Source organism: Astyanax mexicanus, chromosome 13 (assembly GCF_023375975.1).
Source record: "Astyanax mexicanus isolate ESR-SI-001 chromosome 13, AstMex3_surface, whole genome shotgun sequence".
NCBI lineage: Eukaryota > Metazoa > Chordata > Actinopteri > Characiformes > Acestrorhamphidae > Astyanax > Astyanax mexicanus.
The window spans coordinates 47229738-47247868 of record NC_064420.1 but is presented as its reverse complement, the minus strand read 5'-3'; the positions used below and the strand labels follow the sequence as shown (position 1 = coordinate 47247868).

Here is an 18131-nt window from a genome sequence, read left to right as displayed (position 1 = left end):
TTTGCTAAGTGGTTGCTAAGATGTTGCTGTAGTGTAGCTTTTGGCTACTATGGTGTTGCTAAGTGACTGCTAGATGGTTGCTATGGTACCAAAGGTGTTGCTTTAGTAAAGCTTTTGGTTGCTGTGGTTTTGCTAAGTGGTTGCTAAGGTGTTGCTGTAGTACAGCTTTTGAATGATTCCACACAAGTTGCTGTGGTATCATGGGGGATTATTAGGGTGTTACTGAGTGACTGTGTACGGGTTGCTGTGGTGTTGCAGTAGTAAATCTTTTTGGTTAATTCCACAGTGGTTGAGGTGGTATCTACGGTAATGGCTATGGTGTTGCTATAGTATATATCTGTTGTTTGATAAATTGTTTATATGTGGTATCTATAGCGTTGCTATAGTATAGTATAGCCAATGGAGGGTAAATTGAGTCTAGGTGGTTGCTTTGGTGATGCTGTAGTATATAGCTGTTCGCTGGTAAATTGTTTATATGTGGTTGCTATGGTGTTGCTGTAGTATAGCCATTGGAGGGTAAATTGTTTCTAGGTGGTTGCTATGTATTGATTGGCACTAATAGAGCCAGTCCAGCAAACATTCTTTAGTCTTGTGTTGAAGTTTGAACTCTTGTGTTCCTGGTGCTCTCGAGGACTCGTGCACTATATATAGGTGTGAACGCTGCTGACGTCACCTGAGTGTGGACTCTGCAGGCGAAGGGCCACGGGGTTTAAGTCACCGTTTAAGAAGGAGTGTCCAGGAGCAAGGAGCCTTCAGACTGGTGCTGACTGGTCATTTTCCTCCTGACCTGCTCATTACCCCGTCACGGCGGCCGTCAGTAGGTCAAACCGTGGAGGGTATTTCCTGCTGAGGACGCTGTGCTTTAATCTGATTTGCTGTAAATAAGCCAATGACTGTCCCGATTCCCACTGTCCGCTCCTGGACTGTCAGACCTGGCAGCGTTCGGTCTGAAGGCTGTGAAACATGTCGACTCAGCCATGTTTACTCAGACGTTTCTCTCACAGCTCTTCGTTACAGTTGCTGTCCACTGAAAATCCTGTCTGGCTCTCCTGATAATAGTATTTCAGACAAATATAAACTTATGATTTAATTTATTAAGGGATAAAAAATATCCAAACTAATCTAACCCTGTGTGAACAGTGTTTGGCCCCCATGAATTAATTGTAAAACATGGTGGTGGTAGTGTGGTGATGGTCTGGGGAACCAGGAATTCTTCTGTTTTTACCAGACAATCCTGAAGGAGAATATTCGTGACCTCAAGCTCAAGTGTACTTGGGTTCTGCAGCAGGACAATGACCCAAAGCACACAAACAAAACGTCCACCGATGAATGGCTTAGAAAAACTAAATTAAGGTTTTGGAGTCCACTAGTTAAATGCTGATTGAGATGCTGTGGATGATCTTAAACCAGACGTTTATGCTTTAAAACAAAAAAAGAAGAGGTAAAGCTTGATTGCAGTTGTTGCTGCCAAGAGTGACACAACCAGGTTTAGGGGGCAAACACTTTTTCACACAGGACTAGATTGGTTTGAATATTTTTTTTTCCTTTATTAAATAACATTCTCATTTAAAAAGTGCTTTTTATATTTACTCAGCTTATCTTTGTTTGATATTAAAGTTTGCTTGATAATCGGAAAAATTTCAGTATGACAAAAAAGCAAAAACAGAAAAAATCTATATGGGGGCAAATACTTTTTCACACCACTGTATGTCTGACAAAAAAACTGGACCCTTTCATTCTAATGACTGATAAACTGTTATACCCACAAATATACACCAGTCAAAAGTTTTAGAACATCCCTATTGTTTAGTAGTCTAATTCTTCTCTTCTCTGCTGAAACTGAGACTTAGTCTAATCATGTTAAGCTGAGCTGAAGGCTAAAGCTGCTGTTTCCATGTGGGTCAGCCAGACGTGACTCTTCCTGTAGCAGTTTTCTCCAGTTTCCAAAAGTCTGAGTTTGAAGATGTAGGAAACAGTACTCACCTCTCTCTGGCTTTATCTGTAATTTCTCTAAAGAAAAGACGTCTCGTTTTAATATAAGTTGAATCAAAATGACCAGAGCTGCTATAAATATATATATAATTGTATATCATTTAAAAACACAATTTCATACAGTATTTTCTCAGCTTTTTCTTTTGCTGAATGTAAATAAATGGACTTGCCTGGTCAGAGGGATTTCTCCCAGGCTTTGATTCTGGTGAGCTTTTTCTCGTGCTGCTTCAGGACTAATTGGATTAGTGGGTTAAAGCAGGAGGAGTCAGAAATAGCGGCCTCATTTGGCGTCTCCAACCTACAGAATCAGCTGCATCGAAACCTTTGTTGCACCGTGGATTACTTACCTTTTTATTTTATTTTTTACATTTTTTTATAGGCTGAAAATCCCAAATCAGAACCCTTGTAAAATTAGTTAAGCTTAGATTACATCGGATTAGAGTTTTTTTTTGTTTTTTTTTTAAAGTGAGCAAAGACAAGATAGGGCAGCTTGGAGCATCATGCTGGTCACAATAACTGTAAAACGGGTTGCCTGATCTAATCTGAACTGTTGACCAGCTTCTCCAACTAGATTCTCTCTAGTTCTTTGGCCTGGACTGGGTGTGAAATGCTAATTTTCATGGTAATCCAGCGTAGGTTCATTTGCCGTGTGAAGATCCATGTGTTGGACTGTCTGAGAATTTAAACTAATGGATGGTGCATTCTCCAGGATTTCACAGGTAAATGTTTATCATTTTAATTGTGTATTTTGTAAATGAGAACTCTCAATTCTGCTGTGTTTTATTTATTCATTATTTATTTTATACTGTAATTTACAGGTTTAATAATGGAGGTGGGCATCAGTCTGATTATAGTTCAACTCTGATGAAACTGCAGATTTCCAGTAAGCTCCAATGGAGGCTGGTAAGGAGTTTCTATACACATAATAATACTAACTTTAGACAATTATAGCCAAATACCTTAAAACAATACCTTACAACAATACAAATGGATGCTGTGTGTACTGAGGTCCTGGAGTATTGAGTATCAGCAATAGTGTTTCTGGGTACCTTTGTGTCTATGTTACCCTCTGGCTCTCTCCTTTTAGTTGGGCTGTTATCGTCAGATCATTAAGACCTACTACCCTGTCCACTGTGGGTGGTAATATTAGTCTTCTGTGACTGGTATTACCGGTACATATGTGACACTGTGGATAGAGGAATGTTAAAGTTGTTAAAAAAAATCCACATTTGTATTTTTTCACTTGGGTCTAGACTGGCCCTATAAACACTCCCTATAAACCATCCTGGCTCCACCCCCACTCGTTAACCCGAACCAGAACCCCACCCATTAGATAAGTTAAAGAACCTCAGACAGTACATAGGATTATTAGCCAGCAGACTTCGTCTGAAGGAAGGATCTGTATCTACTGTCTGTAGCAAGTCAACAAAAGAGGGAGATGTAAGAACTCTCAAATCATGAGTTTTGTGCATCTATTACAGTTAAATATGAACTTGCTTGCTTGTATTTTGCCATTTAGCACAAGCTAACACTAACTTGTGGTAAACGCTCACTGTAAACAAGGGGCATGGCCAGCAACAGCTTATTTGCATAAACGTGACAGAGCCCTTAAACAGCTCATTCTGAAAGAGATTGAAACTGGTGATAATAGAGCCGTTGAGATCTCTTTATATGAGAGTGATTTTGTGAAAAGAACCTCATCAGCATGTAATTTGGGTAACAAAAAATAGAATATGTCCTCTTTAAATACCCGCTCAACACATCTGAACCCACTATCAGACCTCACTCGAAGCCATCCCCTAAAGTAACACCCCATGATTAATTCAACTTACTGTTGTCCCATGATTTTTGGCATGTTAGTGTACAGTAAAAAGAGAGAAAGTAGTGCCTCAGTCCATCAGCAGCAGCTTACATAATTTACCATCATTAAGCTCTGATTTACCATCAAACTACCTGCTGATATGATGAGAATTGCTAGTGCATCTCAAAAAAATAGAATATCATTGAAAAGTTACTTTATTTCAGTAATTCAGTTCAAAATGTGAAACTCATATATATAATATATATATATATATATATATATATATATATATATATATATATATATATATATATATATATATATACAGTGCCCTCCATAATTATTGGCACCCCTGGTTAAGATGTGTTCTTTAGCTTCTCATAAATTGAGTTTTGTTCAGAATAATATAGGACCACGATGGGAAAAAAAAGTAAAGTCCAACCTTTAACTCAAGTAAATTTTAAGGGGGAAATAAAATCCCTGACTAAGAAATAATTATTCTTCATAAAATCACCTGTTCCACAATTATTGGCACCCCTAACAATTCTTAGGAAATAAATTTAATAAAAGTATTTCTGTCACTTCTACAGTAGTTTACGAAGTTGATCAGAGTATGTAGGAACATTTAATTAGTAATTCACAACTTCCTGTTTCCCTGGGGTATAAATATGACGTGACACAGAGGCCATTTATCTTCAACATGGGAAAGACAAAGGAACATACCATTCAAGTGAGGCAGATGTGTGTTGACCTTCACAAGTCAGGCAATGGCTACAAGAAAATCGCTACTCTCCATATCTACTGTCAGAGGAATTATTAAGAAGTTTAAAACAACTGGAACAGTGGTAAACAAGCCTGGACGAGGACGCAAGTTTATTTTGCCACCACGCACAGTGAGGAGGATGATAAGAGAAATAAAAAGTTCTCCAAAGCTCACTGTTACAGAATTGCAACAAATGGTAGCTTCTTGGGGTCACAAAGTCTCCAAAACAACCATCAGGCGCTATCTACATGCCAACAAGCTGTTTGGGAGGCATGCACGGAAGAAACCATTTCTCACTCACAATCATAAACGCAAACGTTTGGAGTTTGCTAAGCGGTACTATGACTTCAACTGGGACCGTGTGCTTTGGTCAGATGAAACAAAGATAGAGCTTTTTGGCAACAAATGCTCTAAGTGGGTCTGGCGTAACACAAGAGCTGAGTATGCAGAAAAGTTCTCTTCTAAAGGCCCTGGGAACCTTGTTAGGGTGCATGGCATCATGAATGCTCTAAAATACCAGGACATTTTAAAACAAAATCTGGTGGCTTCTGCCCGAAAGCTGAAGATGGGTCGTCACTGGGTCTTTCAGCAAGATAATGACCCTAAACATGTGGCCAAATCTACACAGAAATGGTTCACCGCACACAGAATCAAGCTCCTCCCATGGCCATCTCAGTCCCCAGACCTCAACCCCATTGAAAACCTGTGGGGTGAGCTGAAGAGGAGAGTGCAGAGGAGAGGACCCAGGTCGTTGGATGATTTAGAGAGAATGTGCAAAGAGGAATGGTCAAAGATCCCTCTTTCTGTATTCTCCCATCTTGTGAAACATTACAGGAGAAGATTAGGTGCTGTTTTGTTGGCAAAAGGGGGTTGTACAAAGTATTAACATCAGGGGTGCTAATAATTGTGGCACACATGATTTGATGTTAAATAATTATTTCTTAATGTGGGATTTTTTTCCTACTGAATAAATTCACTTGAGTTAAAGGTTGTATTTTACTCTTTTTTTCCATCGTGGTCCTATATTATTTTGAACAAAACTCAATTTATGAGAAGCTAAAGAACACATCTTAACCAGGGGTGCCAATAATTATGGAGGGCACTGTATATATATATATATATATATATATATATATATATATATATATGTATTACACATGACTATTTTCCTGTCCTGCTGGAAAATGAAATCCGCATCTCCAAACCATCACTGACCTTCAGTATATTTAGCATTTCATTTGGAATTCAAGGCACACAGTACAAGCTGCTTGAGGTCTAGTGTGAGGTTTCCACCAATCAGTGATGGTTTGTTTGGAGAGACATGTCATCTGCTGGTGTTGATCCACTGTGTTTTATTATCAAGTCTAAAGTCAAGTCAAGTAGTCAAGTAAAGTCAGTGCGGTTTAGTTTTCCCACAAAATCTTACAGCACTTCATGTTGATTTTATTTTCCAGCAGGACTTGGCACACTGCCCACACTACCAATTGGTCTTATATAATATTCTAGTTAGAACAGAAATTCAAGGCAAAAACTTTTTTTTACTTCTTTGAAGAGCTCAGTCTTCAGGAGTTTATTAAAGATAGTGAGAGATTCTCCTGATCTGGTAGTGGAAGGTAGTTGGTTCCACCATTGGGGAACTCTGTATGAGAACAGTGTAGATTGCTTTATATGAATGTTTGGCAAATCTAGGCAACAATGAGAGAAAACAGGGGCCGGGAGGTAACATAGACCTTTAGCCACCATTTTTAATAAATGTTATTTGTTTCCATTAATATGATATGATCACAAGCTGAATGCTCCTGAATGTTCATGTCAGTGAACGACGAATCGTCCAATAACGACGAATCGGCCTACAGAGAGGAGGTTAACATCCTGGTAAACTGGTGCCAGGAGAATAACCTCTCGCTAAATGTCAGCAGGACCAAGGAGCTGATCGTGGACTTCAGGAAGCAGGAGAGAGCACACTCGTCCATCTCCATCAACGGGACTGCGGTGGAGAGGGTCAGCAGCTTCAAGTTTCTGGGTGTTCACATCAGCGAGGATCTGACGTGGACAGAACACACCACACGGGTGGTGAAGAAGGCACAACATAGCCTGTAGTTCCTAATGCGGCTGAGGAGGTTTGGTCTGAACCCGAGCATCCTCAGGACTTTCTACACCTGCACTGTGGAAAGCATTCTGACGGGCAGCATCACCACCTGTTACGGGAACTGTACTGCTCTGGAGAGGAAATCCCTGCAGAGGGTAGTGCATGCAGCGCAGTTCATCACTGGGGGTCAGCTCCCAAACCTTTTGGATTTATACACCAACCGCTGCCTGAGGAAATGCAAAAGGATCATGAAGGACACGTCCCATCCAAACCCTCCCTGTTCTCACAGCTGCCGAGTGGAAGGAGGCTCAGAAGCTTGAAGGCCAGAACCAGCCGGTTTCAAGACAGCTTCTTCCCCCAGGCGGCCAGGCTGTGGAACAGCCAGTAGAACTGTGTACCCATACAAACTCTGCTCCCTGCACTTTACACTGCATCCATCAGACTTTCCCACATTATACACCATTCTGCACCCTGTACTCCCCACTCAACTCATTCCTTACCTTCACTTACTCATAGTTATTCTGTCACCTACTGCACTCTAGATATCTGCATATCTACATCTGTGCAATATTTGTTCTGTGCAGTATTTGTCTATAGAGCAAGTTATTATGTGTATTGTTATTGAGTGTATTGTGTATAGTGTTATACTGTAAAGCTATCTGTATGTCTTATTTTTATTATATGTTATTTTATTACTCTTCTTGTAAATATTATTCTTTGCACATTGGTGGGAATCTGCACCCAAATTTTTCACATTTACACCTGTACTCTGTGACATTACAGTAAAATCTTGAATCTTGAATCAGTATTATGAAGTATCACCTGTTTCTTTTTTCTCCCAGTGAGAACCACAATGGCCACAGCGAAGTACACCCTGGTTGGAGAGACACTTCGGCTGGTCATACCCAGCCACATGCAGTGTGCCATCGGATGTGGCGGCCGAGCGTGCAAATACGAAGACCCGTCTTACTGGAGTCCAGACAAACAGGCCATCAAAGGACTCTACTCCTCCTGGTACACTTAGGGTTGAAATTCTCCCCTTAAGAATTGGGACAACCCTTCAAGCACCCAATACAGATATAGCTATAGCGTTATAGCAATGGAGCGCTAAAGTTCAGCAACTGCTGCTGATTTAACTACTAAACTTTAGGGATTTATATAAACATTGAAACTACACATTAAACTATGGTATTGCAGTGGCCATCACAATTTTCAACAAGGAAACTACTTAATTTGCTTGTGTCTTTGGTCAATTTTGCCAGGGCCATCTTCGCTTTAAAAAACACTCACACAAAGCAATCCTGACTGTTCTCATACAGAGTTCCCCAATGGTGGAACAAACTACATTCTACTACCAGATCAGGAGAATCTCTCACTATCTTTAATAAACTCCTGAAGACTGAGCTCTTCAAAGAGCACCAACTCTCCTAACACCTCTAACTAACTACCTTCTACTACCAGATCAGGAGAATCTCTCACTATCTTTAATAATAAACTCCTGAAGACTGAGCTCTTCAAAGAGCACCAACTCTCCTAACACCTCTAACTAACTACCTTCTACTACCAGATCAGGAGAATCTCTCACTATCTTTAATAAACTCCTGAAGACTGAGCTCTTCAAAGAGTACTTACTCTCCTAACACCTCTAACTAACTACCTTCTACTACCAGATCAGGAGAATCTCTCGCTATCTTTAATAAACTCCTGAAGACAGAGCTCTTCAAAGAGCACTAACTCTCCTAACACCTCTAACACACTAACAACTTCTAACTTCATTTCCTTCTTCCCCTCCTTTTCTCCTCTATGCTCCACTATTCCCCTATTCGCCTTCTTTAGGTCCTATCTAAAATGTTTTTGTCTTGAACTTCTATGTCTTCTATTGCCAATGTAAATCATTATTTGTAAGTAATTTTCGATAAAAGCGTCCACTAAATATAATGTTGTGTAATATAATGTAATGTAACACTTCCCCCTACCCCTCAAGCCTAAAAACAATCAGGACTCCCTAACCCTAGGCGTGAATGTGCAAAACAAAGGGGTAAGGCTACACAGTGGTGAAATGGGATTTGGCTACCAACCAATCCGCAGTCTCCAAACATTTTACCACATAATCAGTCCCCCCTCAGTTCTAATATTGTCTTCAGTAATGCATTAAACCCTGTTTTATATTTGTTATGGTTGTTATATTTCTTCCTCATTCAGGGTGACTGAAAACCTGCTCGCTACGGCACGGCCGTCAACCGAAATCATAGAAAAGTACAACATCGTTGAACAGTTTCAAAGGTAAGGACCTGTGACCTTTCTACTGTCTAACTGTCTAACTATCTATCTTAACAAACCTTCACTTAAACCAGAGCTGAGTAGAGCTGCTAACTGGGTCTGGGTATCGCTGCTAACCATGACTGGGTATCGCTGCTAACAACGACTGGCTAGCACTGCTAACCTGGTCTGGGTATCGCTGCTAACCACGACGGGCTAGCACTGCTAACCGGGTCTGGGTATCGCTGCTAACCAGGTCTGGGTATCGCTGCTAACCACGACAGGCTAGCACTGCTAACCGGGTCTGGGTATCGCTGCTAACCACGACTGGCTAGCACTGCTAACCAGGTCTGGGTATCGCTGCTAACCACGACTGGCTAGCACTGCTAACCAGGTCTGGGTATCTCTGCTAACCAGGTCTGGGTATCGCTGCTAACCACGACTGGCTAGCACTGCTAACCAGGTCTGGGTATCGCTGCTAACCACGACTGGCTAGCACTGCTAACCAGGTCTGGGTATCTCTGCTAACCAGGTCTGGGTATCGCTGCTAACCACGACTGGCTAGCACTGCTAACCAGGTCTGGGTATCTCTGCTAACCAGGTCTGGGTATCGCTGCTAACCACGACTGGCTAGCACTGCTAACCAGGTCTGGGTATCGCTGCTAACCACGACTGGCTAGCACTGCTAACCAGGTCTGGGTATCTCTGCTAACCAGGTCTGGGTATCGCTGCTAACCACGACTGGCTAGCACTGCTAACCAGGTCTGGGTATCGCTGCTAACCACGACTGGCTAGCACTGCTAACCAGGTCTGGGTATCTCTGCTAACCAGGTCTGGGTATCGCTGCTAACCACGACTGGCTAGCACTGCTAACCGGGTCTGGGTATCGCTGCTAACCAGGTCTCGGTATCGCTGCTAACCACGACTGGCTAGCACTGCTAACCGGGTCTGGGTATCCCTGCTAACCAGGTCTCGGTATCGCTGCTAACCACGACTGGCTAGCACTGCTAACCGGGTCTGGGTATCGCTGCTAACCAGGTCTGTGTATTGCTGCTAACCACGACTGGCTAGCACTGCTAACTGGGTCTGGGTATCGCTGCTAACCAGAGCTGAGTAGCGCTGCTAACTGTGTCTGGGTTTCGCTGCTAACTGTGTCTGGGTATCGCTGCTAGCCGGGTCAGGCTAGCGCTGCTAATTGGGTCTGGGTATTGCTGCTAACTGGGTCTGGGTATCCTTTGGACAAAATACTGAAATTCTAAGCTTACTGTAAATAAACAGAAGCGCTTTACTTACACAAATAAACAGTTTTCAGGAGAGAAATCTGTGTAGATTAACATCCAGCGCTCTCGCTTGACTTTGAAAGAAAATATATATTTTTAAGAATTATAGTTTTGTTTACTTAGGCGCTTTCCTCAGCTTTACCATAAGTAGGGAAACATGGCGACACCCTTGCTCACTTCAATGTAGCATCCTTACTAGTGTCACTTAATGCACTTTATAATCCAGAGCACCTTATGTATGAAAATAGACCAGACAAAAGACGTTCATAGATAGTGTGCCTTATAGTTTGAAACACATTAATCAATTGAAAAAGGCTGCATAGTGTGTCTTTAACCCTCACCTTGCTGAGATGTGGGTCAGTGTCTGTTACGTTCTGCCGTCTCTGTGTCTTTGCATGTTGAGATGTGGTTTGAGGACGGTTATAAACCTGCAGCGACCCGGAGAGCATGCCAACTGTGGCAATCCGTTAGAGCCCGAGAGCGGCTTCACTTACCGGCCCGAGACCTTCATGGAGGCTGGCAGTGAGTGATTAAGTGCTTACCTGTGATTGTGGATTGTGATTGAGGATGTAGTCTGGTAGTCTGCCTAGTAGGTCTGTTTGCTGTCTGTGTTACTGAGCTGGAAAGCTGAGGTAGAATTAGGTCTGTGTAAAAATAAGGCTTGTAGAGATGTGTGATATAATTTGGATGGCAATGTATTCAGTAATATAAATTTAGGGCTGTTGACTTCAGTCATCACTTAAATGCCATAGGTTGAGTTTTGTTGCTGACCATGTGCATCCCTTAATGACCACAGATTAACCAGATTAACCATTAAAGTCTTTCATTTACTATAAAGAGTGATCATTAGGAACAGAATCCTGTAAAACGCCTTTTGGATGTGATAGAACTTGAGATTTATAGCACCTTGCCCAGTGGTCCATTAGAACAGTGGTCCTAAAGAAGTGTGTAGAGAGTGCATATCATCTACAGCAGGGGTGTCCAAACTACGGCCCGCGGGCCATTTGCGGCCCGTTTCCTTTTTTGGAGCGGCCCGCGAGGTATTTTAGAAATAGAATGAAAGTTGGCCCGCTGTTAAGCAGGTTTTTATAATGTGAGATTCAAAGTTTGAAAGCTAGGTGTCAGAAACGGACCAAAGAGTCTAAAAGAGGAGAGAGTGCGCATTTCTGGCGCAGAAAAACGGGGCAAAATAGTCTAAAAGAGGAGAGAGTGTACATTTCTAGCGCCGAAAAACGGGGCAAAATAGTCTAAAAGCGGAGAGGGTGCGCATTTCTAGTGCAGAAAAATGGGGCAAAAGAGTCTAAAAGCGGAGAGGGTGCGCATTTCTAGCGCCGAAAAACGGGGCAAAAGAGTCTAAAAGCGAAGAGAGTGAAATTGTAGCTCAGAAAAACGGGGGAAAAGAGTCTAAAAGCGGAGAGAGTGAAATTGTAGCTCAGAAAAACGGGGGAAAAGAGTCTAAAAGCGGAGAGAGTGCACATTTCTAGTGCAGAAAAACGGGGCAAAAGAGTCTAAAAGCGGAGAGAGTGAAATTGTAGCTCAGAAAAACGGGGCAAAGAGTCTAAAAGCGGAGAGGGTGCGCATTTCTAGTGCAGAAAAACGGAGCAAAAGAGTCTAAAAGAGGAGAGGGTGCGCATTTCTAGCGCCGAAAAACGGGGCAAACGAGTCTAAAAGTTGCCGTAATTAAGGAGTTTAATATTAAGAGACATCATGAAATGAAACATCAATTTGAAAAATCTTAGTTTACACAACACTGTCAAAGATAAAGAGAGTAAGTCAAGTAAAATGGTGTGTAAATGAAACAATCAGGAAAAATGTATTATTTAAAGTGGTATATTTCATTATTTGTTTTATTACAGAGTCTGTGGCCCGTGACTTCAAATATATTTCTCTTTCTGGCCCCCAACAAAAAAAGTTTGGACACCCCTGATCTACAGTTATGTAATGTTAGTATTAAGCATGGGTAATTTATCAGTTTTATAAGTAGAGTACCACTCAAAAGTCTGGACACACCTTAAATTCTGTAATTTGTCATTATTTTAAAATGTTCTGCATTGTAAATGAATACAAAAATCACCAAAACTCAAATCAGAAAAACATCTGGAATTATTTATTGAACACAAAGTGTTGAATAAACCAGAATATATTTTATATTTTAGTTTCTTAAAAGTTGCATCTCTTGCTTAGATGACGTCTAGAGTTTTGAACATCTAGAGTTGGTATACAGTGAATAGCTCTATTTGAGTAATGGAAAGAAAGTAAGTAAAGAAAAAAATGCTTTAAGAAATAAGGTCAGTCAATCCGAAACATTTGAAGAACTTTGAAAGTAGCCTTAAGTGAAGTCACCGCAAAAAACATCAAAAACTGATGCTGAACATGTTGAAACTGGCACTCATCAGGACCATCCCAGGAAAGGAAGAGCAAGAATTTCCTCTTTCGTAACATGATAAGTTCATCGGAGTTACCAGCCTCAGAAACAGCAAGTTAGCAGCTCCCCAAATAAAAGCACCTAAACGCTTTTTCATAGAGTATTTTGTATTTTGGTTTGTTTAACTCTTTTAAGTTACTACATGATTCCTTATGTGTTCCTTCATAGTCTGGATCACTTCACTATTCTTTTATACAGTAATAATTTTCTCTTCGACTCATACCAATGTTCTGTGTTGCAGTATACTTTTACAACTTTGGATGGAACGACTATGGCGTGGCTTCTCTCGCCACAATCCTGGATATGGTGAAGGTCATGTCCTTCGCCTTACAGGAAGGAAAAATGGCTGTTCACTGTCACGCAGGCCTTGGTAGAACAGGTACGACAGTGCCTTATACGAATCTTTATAATGGTGTAAGACTATAGTATTTAATTTGATTTAACACTAAATACTCTTATTCCACAGGTGTTTTATTAGCCTGCTTCTTGGTCTTCACCTCACGGATGACCGCAGACCAGGCCATTTTATTTGTGCGATCTAAGCGTCCCAACTCCATCCAAACCAGAGGACAGTTGGTGTGCGTCAGGCAGTTTGCTCAGTTCCTCGTTCCGCTGAGGAACCTGTTCGCCCACGCTGAGCCGAGAGCCAACCCCGTCACCCTTTCCCAGTACCTGATCCGTCAGAAGCACATGCTGCACGGGTACGAGGCTCGGCAGCTCAGGTACATGCCAAAGCTCGTCCTGATCATCTGCAGACTCTTACTGGACATTGCGGAGAACCGGCAGGTTATCGAGGAGGACATCCTGGAGGTTCCTGACGTCACGTCAGACGATGAAAGCTCTGTATCTTATACTCCTGTGCCACAGTTTACCAACCATATGGTGTCTGGAGGGATTACTATGATCCAGCCACGACTTCCCGGTCTCCCCGTGTCTCCTAGGGATGCGTCTCAGCCACCTCTTCACTACGCCCGCAAGAGCCTTAGCTACAGCGACTCGGACCTCCGCAGGCTGGCTGACACCCTCAACCTCACCGGAAACCCTCTGGCTGTTTTAGCCTCCCTTACCCCGGCCAAGGATGCATCCCAGAGAGACCCGTCTCAACAGGGCAACGCCAACCCCCATGGAACTCCAAACAAGCTGGTGACCCACGGTTCCTGCAGTAACCTCTGGGAGCTGAAGACAATCAAGGATCAGAAGGAGGGATGCTTTCTGCTGAACACCCGGCGGCAGTCCGTCCTGCAGCGCAGCCAGTCCCTCGGCGTATCCGATAATTCAGACAAGAGAAGCACCTTCGCCAGGCTGCTGTCCTGGAAGAAGGAGACCAAAGATGATGCTGACCATAAAGGGACCAAAACTGGCAAAGTGAATCACGCTAGAGACGAGGAGGAGGACCGGCTGTCGGAGGTACCCTTCATCACCATCCAGTCAGAGCTGAACCTGGAGGCTCGGCGCCTGCTGGTGGCTCAGTCGCTGGCCGTGGATCTCAACCAGGATGGGATGGAGGAGCACATCCAGAAGGTCTCTGCTTGGCAGGTAGGCATGAGAAACTCTCTTGCTAGAGTTTCTAACAGTTCTAACACAATCAGTCATAAATAGGCACAGTTAAGTGGATGTGTTTGAGCTGGAAAACACCAGGGTTGGGAAACAATAACGTTAAATATCTTATGACAAGTAACATTTTTAAAGGAGGTTTTCAATGTAACTTATAACCATGACAACTTACAGAACTGTTTAAATGCTTAAATGTTTACTCTGTTGAGCACCAAAAGGTTTTACACATTTTAGTACTATATTATATACTGTACTATATTAAACAGTCTTTCAAAGAGTGTAGAAACAGTATATATAAAGTAAAAGTTTGGAAACCCCTTATATTCAGTGTTTTTTTTTTGTTTTTTTCATTATATTAAAATGTTCTTAATTACAGTTTGATAATAAAGTCATCTAAACTATAAAGAAAAACATATAACATTTTTTAGTATGCAAAAAAGTTTTCAACTCTGGAATGATATTCATTCATCCATAAACAAACAGTATATAGAGTTATTATGTTATTTCTATTAAAATTCAAACCTTGGTCTGATCAAGAATTAAAAATATAAGCCTTCAGCACATCCTTCCCGTCCACGGCCTCCACTGAGGCGACTATACTGGCGTAATCACACTCCACCTGGCTGAATCCTCTGCAGAAAGAAGCATTCATCAAATATTATATCAAAAAACACTGGATTTTGCTATACATACACATTATTTTACATTATTTATTAGTAGATGACTATTAAAGTCATCCAATCAACAAAGCAGAATATGATTCATATTTTAGATTATCCAAAGTAGCTCCTCTTGCTTAGATTAACAGCTTTTCACATCTCTGCTGGATTTTCTCAGTCAGTTTTATGAGGTAGGGTCACCTGGAATTCAGGCTTTAAGTTAACAGCTGTGCTGAACTCATCAAGAGTTAATTACTTGCATTTCTTGCCTCTTAATGTATGAGTAACGTTTTAATCCATATTATGCCAAGAACTACTCAACTAAGTAAAGACAAAACGCTTTAAAAATCTTTTGCAGCTGCAAAAACCATTAAAACATTCTGATGAAACTGGCTCTCATCAGGATTACCCCAGGAAAGGAAGAGTCAGAATTTCCTCTGTTGCACAGGATACGTTTATCAGAGTTACCAGCCTCAGAAACTACAAGTTAACAGCTCCCCAGATAAGAGCACCTAAAAGCTTCTTCACAGAGTATTTTAGTTTGTTTAACACTTTTAAGTTACTACATGATTCTTTATGAGTTTCTTCATAGTCTGGATCATTTTACTATTCATTTACTATGTAAAAGAAATAAATATTGAATGAGAAGGTGTCCAGACTTGTGACTGGCACTGTATATGCAGTATATACTGATTAAATCTTGAAACCGAGATTTATTATTCAGTTATTAGTCCTAAAGTAGAAACTATAACTATGTTGAATCCCACCAGGCTGTATGTTAGGACCTTTAATTTTTTTTAAATGTAGTGGTTCTTTCCCTGGTTAATGGATTAATGGTGTAATGTGTGATTCTGTAGACAGATCTGAATTATCAGGGGGCGTGGGAGCGGCTGTGTCTGGAGCGAGACCCCTTCATTCTCACTGGAATACTGTGGTCTTGGCTGGAGCAGCTAAAGGAGCCCATCCTCTCAGCTAAAGACATCCAGGCCCTGGATCTCCCCAACCCAGACCCAAAGACTGTCCTCAGCTCACTAGAGCGGGTGAGAAATGTGTTCTGATTTGCTCTATAACCAGGTTAAAAGATAAACGTTAAAATCATCACATTTATTTATCAATGTATGTGTAGTGTGCCTTTAAAAAGGCTAATATTTCCACTCAGAGTGGACAGTGAGTGCAGTGAGCCACTATGCCACTATGATTGGGAGACCGCTGGTTTGAATCCCAGTCATGCAGCTTGCAATCTACTGCCGGAGCCCCGAGAGTGCCCACTTGTCCTTGCTCTCTCTGGGTGGGTACAGTAGATGGTGCTCTTTCCCCTCATCACTCCTAGAGTGATGTCGTTCTGCACAAAGCATCTGTGAGCCAATTATCCCACCCACTCAGCTGTACTCCCACTATCACTAGTGATTCCACAACACCAGTAAGGTGAAGCCTAGCACATGCCTCCTGCGATACATGCGAAGTCAGACTCCGCCTCCTTTTGAGTATTTTCATTACTGAGTAGCATCACAGTGCTAACGCTCAGAAGAAAGCGCAGCTACTCAGTTCTAATACATCAGCTCACAGACGCAGCCTTGTGCTGATCCACATCACCCTAGGAGTGATGAGGGGAAAGAGCGCCATCTACTGTACCCACCCAGAGAGCAAGAACAATTGTGCTCTCTCAGGGCTCCGGCAGCTGATGGCAAGCTGCATGACCGGGATTCGTTCCAGCAATCTCTTGATCATAGCGACAGCAACATCTGTACGTTTTTTAAAGGAAAATTGGTGGCATCTGACATTTTTTTAGGTGGAACTGTTACAAGTGGGTCACAATTATCTTAAGTCACAAACAAGTTTGAGAACTACTTACTTTACGAAGGTTTTTAGGAAATGCTTGAAATTTTAAGAATGTTCCTAGGCACAAGGTTACGAAGTTCTTAGCTTTAGGAGCATTTTGGGAAATGCACTCAATATCAGTGCAGCATGCTTTAGCTTAATGCAACATGGCAAATGCTATAATACTACTTCCTATCCCATGACATTTGGCATGTAAGTGTAATGTATGCTATTAGATTATTCATTTAAATCATACCAATACTACAGAGTCAATTACAGGCCTGTATTTATTAATATCATGCTTTATTTCAGGCACCTAGAGAAATACTCGTTTCTATATTGGACTGTTTTGCTCATTTGCTGGTCGTACCTGAAGAGGTGGAGGATGCTTTTGTGGAGCGAATTATAAAGGCTTTCACAAAGGTACGCTTTACCTGATATTTATATACTATACTATACTATGTGCTATGCTATACTATGCTACCAAACAATACTATGCTATACTACTCTATACTGTACTACCATACTATACTATATTCTTCTGTACTATACTATGCTATACTACTCTATACTGTACTACAATACTATACTATATTCTTCTGTACTATACTATACTATGCTATACTACTCTGTACTGTACTACCAAGCTATACTATAATACTCTATACTGTACTACCAAACTATACTATGCTATATTCTTCTGTACTATACTATGCTATACTACTCTATACTTTACTACCATACTATGCTATATTCTTCTGTACTATACTATGCTATACTACTCTGTACTGTACTACCAAACTATACTATAATACTCTATACTGTACTACCAAACTGTACTATGCTATACTACTATATACTGTACTACCATACTATATTCTTCTATACTATACTATGCTATACTACTATATACTGTACTATCATACTATACTATACTACTCTGTACTGTACTGCCAAACTGTACTATGCTATACTACTATATACTGTACTACCATACTATATTCTTCCATACTATACTATGCTATACTAATATACTATGCTATACTACACTGTACTATTTGCTATGCTATACTATACAACTCTACCATAATATACTACACTATACTACACTGTACTATTTGCTATGCTATACTATACAACTCTATACTGTACTACCATACTATACTATATTCTTCTGTACTATACTATGCTATACTACTCTATACTGTACTACCATACTATGCTATACTACTCTATACTATACTACCATACTATACTATATTCTTCTGTACTATACTATGCTATGCTATACTACTCTGTACTGTACTACCAAACTATACTATAATACTCTATACTGTACTACCAAACTGTACTATGCTATACTACTATATACTGTACTATCATACTATACTATACTATACTACTCTATACTGTACTACCAAACTGTACTATGCTATACTACTATATACTGTACTACCATACTATATTCTTCTATACTATACTATGCTATAC

General features: G+C 41.0%; 2 protein-coding genes and 1 long non-coding RNA gene across 3 annotated transcripts in view; 2 read left to right on the top strand and 1 right to left on the bottom strand.

Annotated features, from left to right (window-relative positions):
* The first annotated feature begins 2229 nt into the window (after positions 1–2229).
* Positions 2230–7066, top strand: LOC125780653 (uncharacterized). The gene is made up of 3 exons (XR_007423924.1): positions 2230–2711; positions 2811–2895; positions 6473–7066. It is a non-coding gene; the product is annotated as an uncharacterized LOC125780653 (long non-coding RNA).
* Positions 7067–7437: 371 nt separating this feature from the next.
* The window catches only part of ptpdc1b (protein tyrosine phosphatase domain containing 1b), a 13631-nt gene continuing 2937 nt past the window's right edge, over positions 7438–18131 (top strand). Inside the window, exons 1-7 of the mRNA XM_022676783.2 lie at positions 7438–7659; positions 8848–8928; positions 10588–10706; positions 12851–12988; positions 13076–14145; positions 15680–15862; positions 16953–17063. Of these exons, the coding sequence (XP_022532504.2) occupies positions 7499–7659; positions 8848–8928; positions 10588–10706; positions 12851–12988; positions 13076–14145; positions 15680–15862; positions 16953–17063 (1863 nt within the window). The 5' untranslated portion in view covers positions 7438–7498. The remainder of the gene's footprint in view (positions 7660–8847; positions 8929–10587; positions 10707–12850; positions 12989–13075; positions 14146–15679; positions 15863–16952; positions 17064–18131) is intronic.
* fbxw12 (F-box and WD repeat domain containing 12) overlaps positions 14585–18131 on the bottom strand; it is a 23483-nt gene continuing 19936 nt past the window's right edge. The window contains exon 10 of the mRNA XM_049463145.1: positions 14585–14795. Coding sequence (XP_049319102.1) covers positions 14696–14795 — 100 coding nt within the window. The 3' untranslated portion in view covers positions 14585–14695. The remainder of the gene's footprint in view (positions 14796–18131) is intronic.